The following is an 18168-nucleotide window of genomic DNA, read 5'->3' as shown; positions in this document are numbered from 1 at the left end:
TAGCCAGCTGTGAAATTTCAGCTGTCAGTATAACGAATCTTTTATCATGCTGTACAAAGTTCTTGTTGCACCTGTTAAACTTTCTAGATCTCCCACTGTGTATGCTGTCTTGAACGCCTCTTCTTACATTTTGCTCAAGTATTTCTCTGTAACTCTATGAAACAAGCATTTTTGCTAAAATTTTCCTAAAACTCATAGTGAAAGCTGTTGATACAGAAAGTAAACTGAATGTAATCATTTTAGATTTTAATTTCCTATGTGATTATATAATTTTGCAATGTAAACCAAATGCATGCAAAACAACATGTACAGATATGATTATTAGACAAGAGCCTTGCTTTAGCTTCACATTTGTAGATAATTTACCATAACTGTGGATGTATATACTGTAGCTTAAAAAATGACTACCTAAATGAAGGTACCTGTGGTTTAAACATGAAAATGCACAGCAACAAAATTGTTTCTATACAACGCAAACAACATAATCAAAAAGCAGTCAAAAAGTAATATCTTGGTATCCATGGTAAAAAAGTAAAAGTAAGATGAACAACTGACTGCTAAGACGTGTCTTGGCTAGCTGTGTGTCATTTCATTCTTTATATACAAGGAAGCTAAATTTGCATCTACAGTCTTACAGGTTACTGTTGTTTCTCAACCTAAGGACCAAAGACACATCCATGTCAGTAAAGCGAGCAATCCTGAGGCTGAAAATCAGGGTAAATCAGAGACAAAGCCAAATCAGTAGATGTGTCAAAATCAACTGTGTTGTACACAGTATTTGAGTGGTGCAAAGTAGAAGCAGAGCAATTTGATTTTGCTTGGTGTGAGGAGCATCTTTTCAGAAAGTCTGAACGTCAGTAATCTCATCAGTGCCCAATAACATCCTAAGAATAATACATCCTGGAAGTTTTACATGTGTTCATGGTCAATAACGCAATTGCATGATACATTTGTAAAACACTATTAATCAGTCAGTTGTTTAACTTTAAATTCAATAAATTAAAAAAACATCTGAATCCTGAATAATGTATAGAAAACCTGTAGCAGAGCAGAAGTGTGATTACAGATTACTTTAAGTGGAAACAGGAAATTGCTGATGCTTGACTCCACTTAAGATACTCTGGTTTTGACACTGTTAAGAAGCAAGACTGCATTCTTCAACACGAGTAGCATGTAGCATGATCTCAGAGGGTTGACCACTAGCCTCACAGGAACAGACGCAAACCTATTGCACTTTCAATACTGAACAGGCAGCAAAATCAGCTGTAAACAAGGGTATGTCCCATCTTAAACCCAGCCCCAAATTCCTTTATTATAATGATCACCCACTCTGCTCTTTAAAATCTACCCTCCTGTAAAACCCAGCTCCAACCCAAGTCCAGTACTCCTTACTCAGATAATCAAGGATTCTGAAGACAATAAATTAAACAGATCAGATCAGGATGGAACTAAAGTCTGCAGAAAGATAGATCTCCAGGGGCAGAGTTGGTGATCACTGCTAGTGGTCGTAACTGACACATATTTAGACATCTGCAACATTTAGAGTACGATCAATAAAACAAGCAAGATAAGACAGACAGCAAAACACTACTGTTAGCTAATGGAACTGTTTTCGTCTTGCAAGATGTAATGTTAATTTTTTTAACTGTTTTATGTGGACTGGCGACCTGTCCAGGGTGTATCCAGCCTTCCGCCCGATGACTGCTGGGATAGGCTCCAGCACCCCCCCGCGACCCTGACGGAGAAGCGGCTTGGAAAATGGATGGATGGATAGTTTTATGTGGCCAATTTACAACACATTGTCAAAAATACTTAGTGCCTTTTGGACAATGTTGACGAGTGCAGCATAGCTGCTTTTCTCTACTTTGAGCTTTGCCTTCACTGTACTGGAATGGTTTAAACAGGTCACACTCAGTTTGTCCCCATCATAGTAAGTCTACTTTCCTACTCTAATTTAACCCAAATTTTCACATGGCCATCCGCAGACATTTTTGTTATGAGATCATGTCTCGCTCATGTAGTGCACCACAAGACATAAAGAACAGTATCAGCATCAGAAGACCTTGATAGAGTTTAATAAAAAATACAGAAAAAGGTCTGCAGAGCTCTGGAGCAAAGTCTTTCTGACAGAGAAACTGAAAAGTAATGGTATGAGGAAGGTACAAAGAGAAAAAAAGCTGTTTGTATAAATCTGTAATCTGTAAAACATGATACCATAGGCATGTATGGCCACAGGTGCCTGACTGTCTGCATTTTGTTCTATTCTACTGTGTATGGCAACCACTGGAAATTGTTTACTTGTCTTTACTAATGATGCAATCTGAAACGTACTGAAGCATCTTAACTGTACAGACCCAAGCAAATGACTCAAAACCCAGTGGGTAGCATTTTGTCTTGCAGCAAATGAACCGAAGTCCAGTTCTAGCCAAGAAGTTAAACGCATTTTAACTTTACTTTAAATGTTTGCATAAACAGCATTCATGATTAATTAATAAATGTATAGTAAAAACATCCAGACAATACCCGACCCCTTGTTAAAAACCACATTACCAAAGCAAATAAAGGCTAACACAACCTATTAGGTATAGCTATAAAGTAAGTGTACCTTAAGTTTAACACAATTTGTCTTTTTTGATGACAACACACACACACACACACACACACACACACACACACACACACACACACACACAGGCTCAAGGGGTCAACCAGAGAGCACTGACCCAGAAATAACTGGAGCTTATAGGATTTCTTACGTGCCCATTGGTAAAAAACATTAGATGCCGGCTTCCTTCAATTTTCAGCCACATTCTATTCCAACAGAAAACTCCCTAAGAGAAGTGACTGAAGTGACACCCAAAGTAAAGTGACTTATTTTCACAATCTTCTACCAGATTTCATGATACCAAGAGAGATGATAAGTGCTGCAAGACTACTGAAGACCAGTGTCTCAAACATCTCAGAGTAACATACTTTTTGAGTCAGATTCTCTGTGTTCCAAAGAGTAACTGACTCAAAAAAATAACTCCTACACTTTGGCCTCTTAATCATTTATCATACCGCTTAAATTAGGAGTTCTGATCATTTTTTAAATCTTCATTATTATGGACCCTGATGTTAGCAGAAGACAGCGAGAGAGAGCCTTTACCTAATGTGTCACACTTGTCTTTTGCTCGACAGATATCCTCCCTGTATGAAAACACAGACATGTAGAATAAGTAGAATATAAAAAAACAATAAACTACATTTTGCAACATGAAGAAATAGACTTGACTGAAATGTACTGTTACAGCTCCATTGAAAGCCATTCACCTTGTATTACTTTAAGGTCCAATGAAACATTAACTTGCTCAAACTAAATATTAATTCATGTATGTTATAAAAAGGCAGACCATATGGTCAGTATTACAAACAGTTGCAAAATAATAAGTAACTTAGTAAAATAACAACAACAGCCACATTCAAGATGGATTAGTTTTGCCTGGAGAGGTGCTGTAATCTGAGTGATTATTAACGCGATCTGTAATTTTAATTCAGTAAGAACCAGCAATGCCTGCTAAGTAATAATTCCAGAGGAAATTACCCTCTTTAGCCCTATTTGAGTGGGATCAGTTTTACCAGTGGAGGTCAGGTAATGTAATTTGTGTGTGATTTGACTGGCTAATCAGAACAGGACTACTATTACTTGGGTAGCTCTGAGTTCAGCGAGTAAGTCATATTGAGCTGGATTAGTTTTACCTGGAGTGATGCTGTCAAGATCCATGATTTTAGTCCAGTACGAATTGGACATGTCCATAGTTTTTAAAGTCTGCTTAGTAATAAGAGTGAATTACCTTGTATAATTCAGAAACAGTGCCCCTTCATTAACAGTAGTTCTGTTCAAATCGACCTCACAGTAATATAACAACAAAACCAAGTAAAAAAAAGCACCTTCCTTTTTTGATTGTTTTGTTTTGCGACCTGAAGACAACAGCTAAACAGATTTAAACAGAACTTGATTGACCAAATTTATTCCTCAAGTTCATGACCAGACTACTGACTGTAATCCCCAACAATTCCCTGTACATTCCCTCCTGTATGCTTTGATTTTGCACAATGATTCTGAATTGCTGACGATATTGTGTGTCAAACCACACTGAAATGAGATGTGAAGTCTCCTTTCTTGTGCAGCGTCGTGTTTTGTTTTTGTTTTGCCACTATATTTGCCATTTAGCCACGAAACATGCTGTGACTGTTTAGAAGTGTCTGTCACATAATGCTGATATGAATGTCCATGTAATGATGTGTAGATCCGGGCTATTTGGGATAGTTAGAGGAAATTACAGATTCTTTGTCCCATGTGAATCAGCAAGTCAAATCACACACAAATTACACTAATCCAGCAACATCATAGATGAAAGTTGAATACTAAGTACAGATACAGGCACCTTGTGATGAGCAGTGCAGTGTCATGATGGGAGGGATGACTGTCATCCTGAACATTCTGACTCTGTTGCCATAGACAGAAGTTATGAAGCGTTGTAGCAGCATAGAAATTCACATGTGGCCCTTCCTAAAATGTGAAGAAAAAGCATTTAATTGAATGCCTTATTCCAAAAAGGATTCATTATTGAAAAACAACCAGTAATAAATGTACATATACAGACTCTGAGTATGTATTCACTAATCGAATAATTGAGACAAAAACATGTCATTGTTAGATGCAGAGTCCATGGAGAAAACAAGATCTGAAGAGATCAGAGTGTTGCAATAATCACATTGGTGTTTGATGATTTCATTAATAAAATCCTTAATATATAGCTCTATATATAGCTAAAACCTATCAGATAGCACAAACCTGCTCATTGTGAATAACAATCAATTTGACGATCATAATATTGATCAGGTTTCCCACACTAGGGTCTTTGTAGACTGCAGCCACCTGAAATAGAAGGCACACAGAGATGGAAAAGGTAAACCAATGCTGAACCATGTTTAACTAGAGACTGCAGAAAAGAGGCAGGAAGGAAGACACTCACTGAGAATCAGTATATCAGTTTTAGGCCCTACTGAAAACTTCTGTTTGATTAGGGTAGTTCCAGAGCCTCAGGCTGGAACTGCAGAAAACACACCAGTATGACATTACAGGCCCTCAAAACCCCCCATAACTTGGATAGACATGGCACAAGAGCAATGCCTACCTGATTTGACTGCCCCCCTGGGCTTCTAATAAAGGCTGGACTTTGCAGTAACATGCAGCAATAGGTACTGCAAGGTATCAGCTGTCTTCAAAGTTACTATAACAATCTACCACCCCCCCCAAACATGAGCCTTGTGTACTCCTACAAAATCATTTTACCATGCTGTATGCAGATAGTCACACACAATAATGCTAACCAAGCAAACCCCCCCCCACACACACACATACACATCTTCTAAGCCACTTCTCCCTCAAGAGGGGTGCGGGAGCCTATCCCAGCTGTCATCAGGCGGAAGGCAGGATACACCATGGACAGGTCGCCAGTCACACATTCACTCACAGCTAGGGGCAATTTAGCATGTCCAATTGGCCTGAATGCATGTCTTTGGACTGTTAGAGAAAACCCACAGAGACATGGGGAGAACATGCAAACTCCACACAGAAAGGACCCTGGTCACCCGGCCGGGGAATTGAACCCAGGCTCTTCTTGCTGTGAGGCATCAGCGCTGCCCCCCGCGCCACCCACCAAGCAAAACCAAAGCCCATAATCATACTGAAGCACAAAAGCAGGAGATCTATTCATGTAAACTAGACAATTGGAGAATATGAGAGAATCTACACACAAAAATGGTTGAACTATTCTTAGGTTATAGTATGTAATAAAACTTTCTACTGCAAGCAATGTGCTATCACTTTCCAAGTCATGTCAATAATGAAAAGGCTAGCACTGATGCATCCTACAAAGAAAAAAGCAAAAGAAGAAGTTTTGAAAAATATTGTACTTACTACTGACATGATTGTTAGAATGTAGTGCTCAAGGTTGCGTCCGTGGTGTCGCACCATCTTGGCATCTGCTGTAACCATCAGTTCCACAAAACGTGGATACGACAGGAACCGTTTTCTGCGGCTGCCACTAGAATGACTTTTCGAGTTTGACTGGTGCATCCTTGGTACATGATCATCCATTGATTGCCAAGTTGAATTGAGCTCTTCTAGAAGGCTTCCACTACTATGGAAATGGAAGTGTTTTTTTGCATGATCTGTGAAAAAAGATGAAAAAACCAGGACGATATTGTGAGAACGGATTCTTTCTGAAACCTATTTCTATTTTATTCTATGTTTTTATTTTTCAGTCAAAGTTCATTTCTAGTTGTAACATATTATTTTCATTGATGAGGTTTGGATGTGTTTTACTGGTATTTCAAATTATTATTATTATTATTATTATTATTATTATTAATAATAATTATTATTATTATTATTATTATTATTATTAATTATTATTATTGTTTCAAATTAGCCACACAAAACCAGTGGGATCCCTTGAAATGTTCATTTAGTGCTGTCATCAGCTGCAATTCTGCAGCAAAGCATAGCAGATAGTGTACAGTCCTAAAAAAGATGGTTCTTCAAGGGTTCCTTAATAAAGACAATGGTTCTGTACAGAACCAAGAACACTGAAAAACCAATCTGCATTCTTAAATGGATCTTTGCATGGTGAAAAGGTTCTTCAGATTGATGGGGAGTGTGTTGCATGTGGTTCTTTTTTTTTAATGGTTCCATACAGCATCAAAGGGGGTTTTCTATTGTTATGAGCTTGACAACACTATAAATTAATATTAGTGCTTTGTTACAAAGCTGTCATTTACAGCTCTGATACATATTTGGTAAGAAATACTTTTTGCAATGCTTTTTAAAGCTTTGTTGACATAATCTTGACAAACCATCTTCAGTTCCCCAAGGTTTTAAGGGCCCTTCTGCAGGACATGCAGTTTCAAAATCCTCCATAAATTTTCAGTGGGATTCACATCTGTATAAATTTCAAATGTGTATATACACCGTAAATACATCAAATAACCACAATAAAAGTGTTTGAATACTTGTTTTTGTGTGCAGTACACGAAATACAGTATTTTAACTAGGTTGACATTAACATGAAAATGAAATCTTGACTGGGGATTTAAGCAATTACAACAAACATCCAAAATGAATTGTTTCTTTCTTACTGTTCACTTTCAACCACGTCATTTCTTGACATGCAAACTTCATCGTTTTACTGTGGTACAACAGTGAACTCCATTCAGACCTACTTTACACTTTGCATTCACCTCCTCTCAAAACAAAAGATCTTTAAAAAAACATTAAGCAATAACAATTTTTATTAACTCTATAACATTATTACTCACAAAGCACATTGAATGTCAGCTTAGAAGTCATGACAGCGAGATGTTAACACTGAAAACTGGGCAGGCTCTTTTATTGCCTTTTGTTGCACATTCTCTCCCTCTCCTCTTTCTTCTTATCCTTCCTCAACAGCAGCACGTGGACAATAGAACATGGTGGATTCTTTAGTAATGACAGCAAGAGAGAAAGAGAAGGGAAAATACCCTGAGGGCAAGCTGAAAAGACGACAAGGCATGTTTATCTAGTGTCAGCTTGGCCATATCCTGATGTCCTCATGTTTCCACTTCAGTGTCTTATGAAACCTCGGTTAAAATACTCATTCCAGAATTAGTCAATTGTTAAATTATCCTGACAAACACTTCAAGCCAAACGAAACCAAATTATGTTTCATAAATTGCTATCTATGACATGTAGAAATGCCCTAATGAAAGAAAAGGAACAATATACATCAATTCACAGAATGTTTTCTCCAAGCTGACAGACAAAGAACAACTCTGGCCAATATGTGGTACACCTGTCATTTCACAGAACGCAACACTCATTCTCCAACCCAATGTGTGCACGGCAAGACATTTTGTTATTTACAGTGTATGTCTAGAAACGAACAAAGCCATTTGCAATCAAAAGCACCTCTGTGAGTTAGTCAGATAATGGCTGCAAAAAGGTGATTAATTCAATAAGGAAAATGGATAGTAAATGTTTACTCATAAACCAGCTGACCTCAAATCATCAACAAATTAGCTAGTTGAGTTGTTGTCACTTGCTCATGACCCATTTACCAACCAGTTAAGTAGCACGGCTACTGTCCACTTTGTAGTAGCTAGCTAATGTTTAAATGCAGCTTCTACTTTTTTGTGCATAGTTCAAGCAAATTTGTTTTACCCATGCAAAGGAACAAGAATAAATGACACAACAACTTGCCATATTGTGTGTGTGCTATGGAAGCAATGTGGACTTTCTTTGTAAGCCCTTGACAAAATGAACAGCTCAGAGCCATTTTCACTGCAGTGTATTCTGATATATTGCCACATGCATTGTTATGTCATTATGAAAACAACAACAAGAGAGAATCTAAAAGCAGACAGTTGCAATCTGGACCATTAGACTAAGATCTTGTGGCAGGTTTTAAAAAGTATAACAGCTCTCAAGATAAAACATATATTTAAGACATTTTAGGTAGTAGGGATGTACTAATAAAACCACTAGAATAATGCAACTGTAGTGTACAAATAAAATTATACTAGATGATGTGCCTGGTTAGTGGTCAAGTCTGGCAAAAGCAGAGTTGAAAATCAGGGTTAAACAGTAATGACCACAGGCAGTATAAACACTGTAACAACCTCCTGATTTTAGACATGATGTCTTGTTTTCTGAAGTGTGCTTACAACACTTCTATGCACTTAATCAAACAGAGACACAAAATATCTACTCCACAGAGAATGTTGTTCTTTCAGCTGTGAAGAGAGAAGAGTTGGTATTTCCATGTTGAGCTTCTTTACGTAGTATGCCAAGAGTTTTACTTGAAAGTGCAGATGAAAAGAATACTGAGGGAGGTGAGCGACAGCAAGAGACAGAGAGAGAGACAGAGAGAGAGAGAGAGAGACAGAGAGAGAGAGAGAGAGAGAGAGAGAGAGAGAGAGAGATTAGATCAGACATAGAGGCAAAACAGCGCAATAGAGACTTTTAAGGGGTAACAGAATATTCTCAGTACAAAGTGCCTGAACAGCCACTCACATTAGCCAGGTTTCCTTCTAATTGTACAATAAAAATCCAAGCAAATAAGTAACAGAGTGCAAGATCTCTGTACATGAAAATAAAACTCTTTCACATTCATTAAAAGACTTGGAGGAAACTAGTTACCAACCGTAGACATTGCTTCATCTAAAATCACTACAGACTTCTAACACTGCTCAACGATGTTCACAGTTCTCTGTGATAGACTTCTAACAGTAGTTACTGTTACACTGGTAAGACTGACAGATTTTCACAGATGTCATTGTTACTCTGAAAGGTCTTCTACGGTAGTCATCAGTTAGCACTGTTTAATCCAGATACCTTTGACAGCCTGTTTAAGTTCATTTTCTCTATTGTAATATTTTATATTAATGGTAAAAGCTTATTCTGTTCATATTGCTCTTATGTTATTGTTTTGCTTTCTGGTGTCGACCAGAGGAGGATGGGTTCCCCTTTTGAGTCTTGGCTCCTCTCAAGGTTTCTTTCTTTTGTTCTTAGGGATTTTTTCATTGCCGCTGTCGCGACTGGCTTACTCATGGGGGCTTGTACCCATTTGTGACAACGCTTGTAAAAAACGCTATATAAATAAACTTTGACTTGACTTGACCAACCTTAACCCCATCAAAAGTGCTTGATCCACATTCATACAACTTTCAAATATTTTAAATTCTGAGGTCATAGTGCTGTAACTCAGCTGGAAATAAAGGATCTTGGTAAGTCAATCTGCTCTCAGATGAGAGTGTTTCTGCCTTGAGCAGCTAGCAATGTAATATGTCCAGCAATTTTAGTCCTAGTCTCCTTTAAAAATCATGGCAAATACATCACTAGTGGTGTCAATAATACAAGGATCTTCAAATCAAGCCCTTTTAATAATGGAACCTATAAAAGTTTAGAAATTTTAAGTTGACAGAGTAAACGTTGAGAGGAAAAGCCATAGACTTGAAATTAAGTACAATATATGACTAGCCAGAGAAAAATACTGAAGTGAATATGCTGTGAACAGGCAAAGGAATCTGAACTAAAGCCCACAAAAGAGGAAAAAGATATGGGAGAACAGGCAGCAGAGAACTCTACACAAACATACGAACACACAGACACAATTTGGCATTAACCCTCATCATACCTCAAAGCAATGTGCAATCTGAAGATACGAATCATTCATCAACTGGTGCCTCAAATTTATCAATAAATAAGTGCCGGCGTTTGGTCATTCGCACTACCGTGATGTTAAATACACATGATAACATTATCATGGAGCTTTTAAGACATAGTCAAACAAGTTACAGTTTCATCAGAGATTTTTTAGATTAGGTCTGCTTTCACAAGGACCCACTACACTGCCACACTCTGATCACATTACACAGCATCTCCTCAGAGCAGATGAGAGCAGATAAACACCCACAAAGAGTGCAGCTAAAACACAATCCTATATTAGAACTCAGTTTTATTAAACAATAAACTTGACAGACTAAGAAATTAATCCAGTCATATTCAAAAGCTTTAAGATGAAATGTTTACTGAAAGATCCACCATAAAACTGAAACATACATGTTACCTGAATGTTTGTTAAATGCTTAAAATTCAGGATTCAAGCTTCAAGATTTTTTACTGTCATTGCACAGAGCACATCAAAATTGGGCAGAAAGCCTATTGGTGCATAAACAAAAAAAAAAGATTAAACTCAGAAAAAAACAAATTATACGCTAATATAAAATGCAAATAATTAAGGAAAGACTATATAATTGAAAATTATTTAAAAAAATAAAACTATAAAATAATGATGCCAATTTAACATTTGAAAAGACAGCAACAGCATACTTTTAATTATTTGGTTACTGTACATGTATAACCATCTACCCAGTACTGCTATATTTAAAATCCAAAAATTCTTAATACATCCATCCATCCATCCATCCATTTTCCAAGCCGCTTCTCCGTCAGGGTCGCGGGGGGGGGGGTGCTGGAGCCTATCCCAGCAGTCATCGGGCGGAAGGAATTCTTAATACAGTAATGTAATAAAATAAATACTGCTTATTATAGAGTACTACAAGAGTCATAGAAGACACATCACTGTTTAACACTGAGACAAATATCATATCATCATTGTCAAATATTATTAGACTGTTATCATTAAATTATTACTAAAACTATTAAAAATAAACTATGACACAGACTGAAATGGATGGAATGTGATGTCACATGAGAAAAAAGAGAGTAGTCTGGAACAGTATGGCTGATGTCAGTAGACCTTTCTTTAACAGCTTTTATTTTTGTAAAATGTGACACTCAAAATTATAATGTCAGTGACCACAACACTCTTAATCATGTACTTTCTAATTGTGTGCAGGTAAACTTCATGGTTAAGATTCCCACTGAAGCGCCATATCCCCTACACACAATACGGGGACACTTTTATCAAATAAGTTACAAATATGGGCACCTCACTGGCCAGACCTGTCAAGTTTGACTATGCAGACTGCACCTGTCACAATGACATTGTTTATATCAGTCCAAAATGCTCAGACAGCAGACAAAGATGGACAGGAGAAAATAGACATGGAATTTGTCACAGGAATTTGGAACCCCATCTTCCACCACCACAACACTGTGAAATCACAAGGTCTGCCTCTGTGCTGGCATAGGTATTTCAGCAATAAAAAAAGCTATCTGACCATGACTGCCTTAGTGCAAACACACTGTTAAATTTACAAAAATACTTAACGCAGAATCAGACGAGGGGAGATGACCCCTTTTAAAAGCCACTGCACATTCATTAAGGCATGCACTGCAGTAGTTGCCTCAAAGATACCTAAAAATTTCCAAGATTAAAACATTAAAAATATTCCATTCTTCAAGTAATGTGCTCTTAAATTACTCAACAGCCCAGAGAACCAAAAAATCCTTTTAACTTTCAGCAAACAAACACTGGGATCAGTGTTTTCACTGTGATGTCATCTAGATGACAGGGTCTCAAAATAGACCCACTGAAGCCCTTGAGGTTCGGACATTACACTCAAATAGCTCAATAATTATCAGGATTTCTGCAATGTCTGAATTAGGAACAATTTCCCTGTAAAATCACAGAACCACACAAAGAATGTCAATGAGTTGGAAGATTAACAGAAAGCAGCTGTAGTACCTGTTGATTTTTGTTCATTTTAAAAACTATTTTCTTTTTAACTTCTATAATAATAGGGTTTCAGCGAAGGAGAAAGCTAGAACAGCATCAAAAGATATCTCCCACCCGCACAGTGCACTAACAGCCCTGCCCCCGCAGAAGAATAGCCTGGGCCCAAATAGTCACATCCTCTCAGGCAAACCAGCAAGTGACCCCAAAACAAAAGGAGAGGATGAGGTCACCATCAAATGAGTGCTTGCTTTTTCTCACTTGAAAGCATTCGGGAACACTCTGCAACAGGCTGACTCAGTCCAGTGGCTAGAAAATGTAAAAGGGCATTTTTCCATGGAAACTAACCCACTGAAGGCAGCTACCCCCCCCCCAAGTGCTTCTAGCCAAGGTTTCCCACAGAAAGTCGACTGAAAGTGAACCAGAGGGAGTGCGAATTGAGGTCAAGGCCCTGCAGTCTCTATTGAAGTTGTCACTCCTGACTGAGCTAGGAGGCCTGTGTGATTAGCCAAATATATAAAAACTGGATTCGTATCAAATAAGACCCAAAATGTTCCTGTTATGCAAGAAACATGCATTATTACAACAGTAATAACAGTAAATGACAATAAATAGCAGCATTCATTATTCAAGTAAATAGCACTGTTTCGGTAATATAATCTGAAAGCACAGCACAAAAAGACAAAAAAAATACTAAAATTAACAGTTACAAAATCTAAAATATACAATCATTAGACTACAGTAAAAGCAACAGTAATCAGACCAGGTGACATACACTCACTAAGCACTTTATTATGAACAATACCCCAATACTGGGTAGGGCTGCTGTTGGTGCCAACTTCTGACCTTACCATCTGTGTGTCTCAAGAGATATCAAGATTAATCAGACCAGGCTATGTTTTTCCAGTCTTCAACTGTCCAGTTTTGGTGAGCCTGTGCCCACTGCAGCCTCGGCTTTCTGTTCCTAGCTGACCTGACATGCCCTTCTGCTACTGTAGCCCACCTGCCTCAAGGTTTGACATGCTGTGCACTCTGATATGCCTTTCTGCTTTTCACCACATTTTAAAGAGTAGTTATTAGAGCTACTGTAGCCCTTCTGTCAGCTCAAATCAGTCTGGCGATTCTCCACTGACGTCTCTCAGGAACAAGGCATTTCCACACAAATGCACATCATTGGATGTTTTTCTTTATTGCACCATTCTGAGTAAACTATAGAGACAGTTGTGTTGAGCAGTTACAGAAATACTCAAACCAGCCTGTCTGAAACCAACAAGCATGCCATAGTTGAAGTAACTGAGATCATATTCTTTCCAGATTCTTATGGTTTATGTGAATACTACTTAAAGCTGCTGGTCTGTATCTGCATGATTTTATGCATGGCACAGTTGCCACATAACTGGCTGATTAGATAACTGCATGAATGTGTATGTGAACAAGTATTCCTAATCAAGTGCTCAGTGACTGTATATATTACCCAGTGTTTCCCCTTTCACTGACATTACTGGATGGGCCTTCTCCTCAGCAAACAGAAAGAGGCAATGCAACCACAACAATACATTTGCATAATTAGCTGCACTTTCAAAGGTCAATGTTAAATGCTGTGAAAATCAAATTTGATTGAGCTCTGGGCACAATGGCAAGGCATGAAATGCAAGTGGTGTATGATGTGCAATGTCCAGTGCAGTGCTTCCTCTAGGTCAGTGGTTTCCAACCCTGGTCCTGGAGTACTTTCAATCAGAGATGCTACAACACAGACAGCAGTCAATAAGAGGACTCAGCCTAGGCATATGTGAGAGCACATAGCTGTAAGACATTCAATTAGCAGCAGGCTACAAACTAACACCTTACTACTACTTATATCTGTAAAAATGAAATATAGTAATTAAAATGATGTAACTCTTGGCTTTCTCCTTAATGCAGCAGTTAATGTTTGCATACTTGTTCTGTGTGTTGAGTATGAGAAGCCTCAAGCTCTTCATTAACTTCATATGAACATAACATGCTCCTCCAAAAACATGCCACACATTCAAAAGAATTTACCCCTATCTCATGCAGCCCTCATGCCTTGGACAATCTTCCCCTTGGTTGTAACAAAGAGATTAGCATGCTAGCTAGAGGAAACAGATAACCACCTGCATGTTTCATTAGCACGCCATGGAGAGAGAAGATTAGAGGCCAAATTATAATAGACATGTTTATATGGGGAAAATGTATAAAGTCCTTCACCTTTAAAAAGAATTAGCTTCTTAACAGTTCATAACGATGTAATGAAAAATACAGTAGCCAGGCAAGGATGTAGCAATCAATACAAAGTGACCTAGCCTTAGGTAAAAGACATTTTACCCATAAACCAGAAAAGTGTTCTTAAGACAACCATAAAGTCAGATTGGTAAACTTTTACAAAATTTTACATTAAGACCAGCCACCCACAGAAATACACATGGTAACTTACATACAATAACTCGGAAAACTATGTAATTGTGTGTGCTATAGAAATATTTGTGCAAGCCAGGTAATGCCACAATTTCAACTTTCTTGAAGCAATAATTAAAATCATTTGTATACAGACACAAATAATTTAGTTCACACAAGGCATGTATCACATACCTTTGCTAAAAATCACAGTTTCAAAGTCCATTACTGACATACAGCATAAGAATTCCATCTCACAGAGAGGTCAAGACAAACTGAAGCATTCTCTTTAAGAGCTCTTATTGGAACAGGTCTCTCAACACCACTCTTAGAATGACAATATCCATAAGCAATGTCAGAGATTCTGCTGACAGGCTGGTGACGATGGAACAATAAAAGGACATTATGATGAAAGAATGGAACTCTTGCACTACTGGTATGTTCACTGGTGTATCTTTCTACATGTGTCAAATGCAAAGTTTAGGTAATATTGTATGATGCACTGTGTGCAGTGATGGTGCATTAAATGTATTAAAGCATAAATATGTATGTAAGTATAAATTGCAAGATTCTTCAAATTGTTCTTATGTGTAAACATGTGTTGCCATGGATGTATAAGACTGCAAAAAAAGGTGCTTGGATTTGTGCTCTTTGCTGTTTTTTCCAATTACATTCATGTGTTCAAATGTGCAATCACAACAGCAAAAGAAGACTCCAAAATATTCCTTATTTTGTTTTAAACTCATTAAAGTAAAACTCTTCTCTACAGGTCATTATATCGATACACAATTTCTAACTTCAATGCAAAGAACAACGTCATATAAAAAGTTACAATACACAAAAATTTGAGTTAACCTAAATTTAAAATCATTAAAATAAAGTTAGTCATGCAAATTATTTACATATTTTTTAATGCCCCATTACCATGCAATTGCCTTTAAATGAAAAGTTTAGGATAACTGATGTTGCACTTTTTAATTTTTGCTTGCATTCTTTTGTTTAAGACTTACAGCCCTTACTAATGGGCCTTTATAGAAGAGAACATTATAAAAGAGAATCTCAGAACATTATACAGTCCAAAGCCAAATACAAAGAAACAACTAAGCCATCGGGCATGCCCCTAAATTCTGACAAATTAGGATATTTGGCATGTCCAACATTTTCCCCCAACTCATCTCACTCTATCTCTGTCCTTCCTTTTATCTATCTCCCCATACTTTCTCCCCGTCTGTCTCACATTTTTCCTCAAAAATCAGGCGCAGTGAGCAACTCTGATTTAAAACAAGACTCCTCTTTCAGGGGGCACATAAAGAATGGAGGGCATAGGCCATGAGATCACTGACCCTCACAAAGAAAGCTTTTATTTCATTCTACAACCTGCTGAAGACTGCTTAGGCAAGAGGAATCTACAGGGTGTAACTCAGGTGCCTAAACCATTCACACTATAGACAAGCTGGACAGAAATATCCTTGCAGATTAATAAGTTACTTAAATGCAGCAAGTCCCATTGAGAACACAGTCCAACGGGTTTGTCATCAAGAATGCCGTTTTTAGTGTTATTATAGTTATGTTTGGGTGAACTGGAATAGTTTTTCATCTGTTATTGGTAAAGTGTTACCAGTGTATTGATTTGTATTGTGCTGAATAAAATGTATTGATTGTTTTTGAAATGCAAAGTTATTTAAATAGTGGTAACATCTGACATTAGTTAAAATCTAACACTAGCATACGTCTCTCAGCTGCTTTCATATGAGAGTGGGGAGAATATAACCTGAGCAAAATCATTGCTTAAATTTACACAAAAAGAATTGAAAAAACTTCTGAAAACACTACTCTTTGGTGTCCAAGTATTGGACAAAAAAAACATTCTCTCCTGTGGTGCAATTAAGACTAAAGCACTAAGCAGTTCCATATTTAGACAGCGCTGGCAGGGCTGGGTGTGTGCGTGCGGTGAGCGTGCTGTCTGAGTCACAAGCTTAAATGCCTGGCTCAGATCACCGGCGCAGACATGCTGCCAGCACAAGGAGAAGGGTGGTGTGGAGGGCAATTCATTCACAGAGACAAGTGCAGAATATCTACAGGTCATCGTGACACCCCAGAAAAAAATAGACAACTTTACAGTAACAGCTGTATTCAAGACATGTCTGTTTGTACCAATAAAAACCAAGGCTGGTAAAGTGGTATGCATGCAAGCCAGTAATCGCTTAATTACCAACCCCATGTTTTTCATTTATGTATTCATCTTGTGACATGTTAAATTGATCCATATATAACTTATATATATGGTCCATATATAACATATTCTGTTCTCTAAACACATTCTTCTATTCAGACAGTGATAGAGCTTGTTAACAATGTCACTCAAGCAGCAGGAGCATGAAATGCTCTTCAAAGCATGGACTTTTCTTCATATCTGCCCAGTGACTGCTGTTATCTGATAGCGGTTGAATCCACCGCATGGGACACTGTGAACTGCAAGTGCTCATCTCTTTTAATCCTCCTGCATTGTGTATCTGTTGCTTTTGATGTTGGCAGCAGGTCTTGTTTTTTCTTATTACTCTGCCCACAAACTCTGATTCTTCCACGCATCCAGTGAAGTACAAGTTTAGACTTTCCTTTCAGCTTTCACTAAATTGAGGTTTCAGAAAACTTCAACCCTGGAAAGATATTAAAGTTGAACTTTGTTGATACCAAAGCACCCATGGCTTTGGCACAAATACATGCCATCAAAGACAAGCCTGCATCAGCACATGAAAAAAGTCAACCCCTATGATCCTGTTCAAGCAGCATGTCTGAAAACTTTGGCAGAGACGATCCAGATTGTCTACACCACACACAGAGAGCAATACAGAATAGAAAGCATATTAAGGTGGTATCTGTCTGGCCCTTTGGATCATTCAAACCACTCTCTGCTCTTGCACAGACAATAGCCATAGCCTCGGCAAATGACTGACTTCAGACAACAAGCAAATCAAGCAGCCTGCACATACAAGATTTATGACAGGGGACATAAAGGCCGCCCACGAGGAGTATCAACAGTGATTCTTTAGACCTTCATTGCCGTGAACTTTGCAGGGTCACTTTTCTGAAGGGGGCCTCTCCACCACCAAAAGGCCCAAGCTATAAAAATTCTAATTAAATGGGAGGCTTTGGGTGGGTTGGTTATTATAGCAAGGCTGCTATTTCTTCATGGCTGCTGCACGTCATTGATTTACACCCCAGGGTGCTGATGCTTAAGAACTAATCTTGCATGGTCCACAGCTTTATGGATCTGATTTTCTTTCATTAAATAAAGAATTTCAATGAGTTAACCCATAAAGGCTTTAATCTTCTCACTAACACTGACCCCAAAGCTTACACTAATCAGTAAAGTGCAGTTTGTTCAAATGCTACCTCTAACTGACCAGGCAAAACTGAGAAAGTTTCCGATAAAAACACAGCTATACAATGTCTTAAAATGCTTCATCTGACATTAGTCAACTCACTCTGCATAACTAACCATGACAATGGAATAAGCAAAGACTCTAAGATT

General features: G+C 37.9%; 1 protein-coding gene across 3 annotated transcripts in view; it reads right to left on the bottom strand.

Annotated features, from left to right (window-relative positions):
• Positions 1 to 18168, bottom strand: part of LOC108428407 (A disintegrin and metalloproteinase with thrombospondin motifs 20) — a 93577-nt gene that overhangs the window by 65810 nt on the left and 9599 nt on the right. For 2 of the 3 annotated variants that reach the window (XM_017699384.2, XM_037543077.1), the window contains exons 4-7: positions 5966 to 6219; positions 4838 to 4921; positions 4428 to 4552; positions 3149 to 3189 (exon numbers count right to left, since the gene is read on the bottom strand). In XM_017699384.2, the coding sequence (XP_017554873.1) occupies positions 3149 to 3189; positions 4428 to 4552; positions 4838 to 4921; positions 5966 to 6219 (504 nt within the window). Of the gene's footprint in view, positions 1 to 3148; positions 3190 to 4427; positions 4553 to 4837; positions 4922 to 5965; positions 6220 to 18168 lie in introns of those variants that run through there. The other variant, XM_037543078.1, reaches the window with a different exon arrangement.

Source organism: Pygocentrus nattereri, chromosome 11, assembly GCF_015220715.1.
Source record: "Pygocentrus nattereri isolate fPygNat1 chromosome 11, fPygNat1.pri, whole genome shotgun sequence".
Taxonomy (NCBI): domain Eukaryota; kingdom Metazoa; phylum Chordata; class Actinopteri; order Characiformes; family Serrasalmidae; genus Pygocentrus; species Pygocentrus nattereri.
This window is presented reverse-complemented; position numbering and strand designations above follow the sequence as displayed.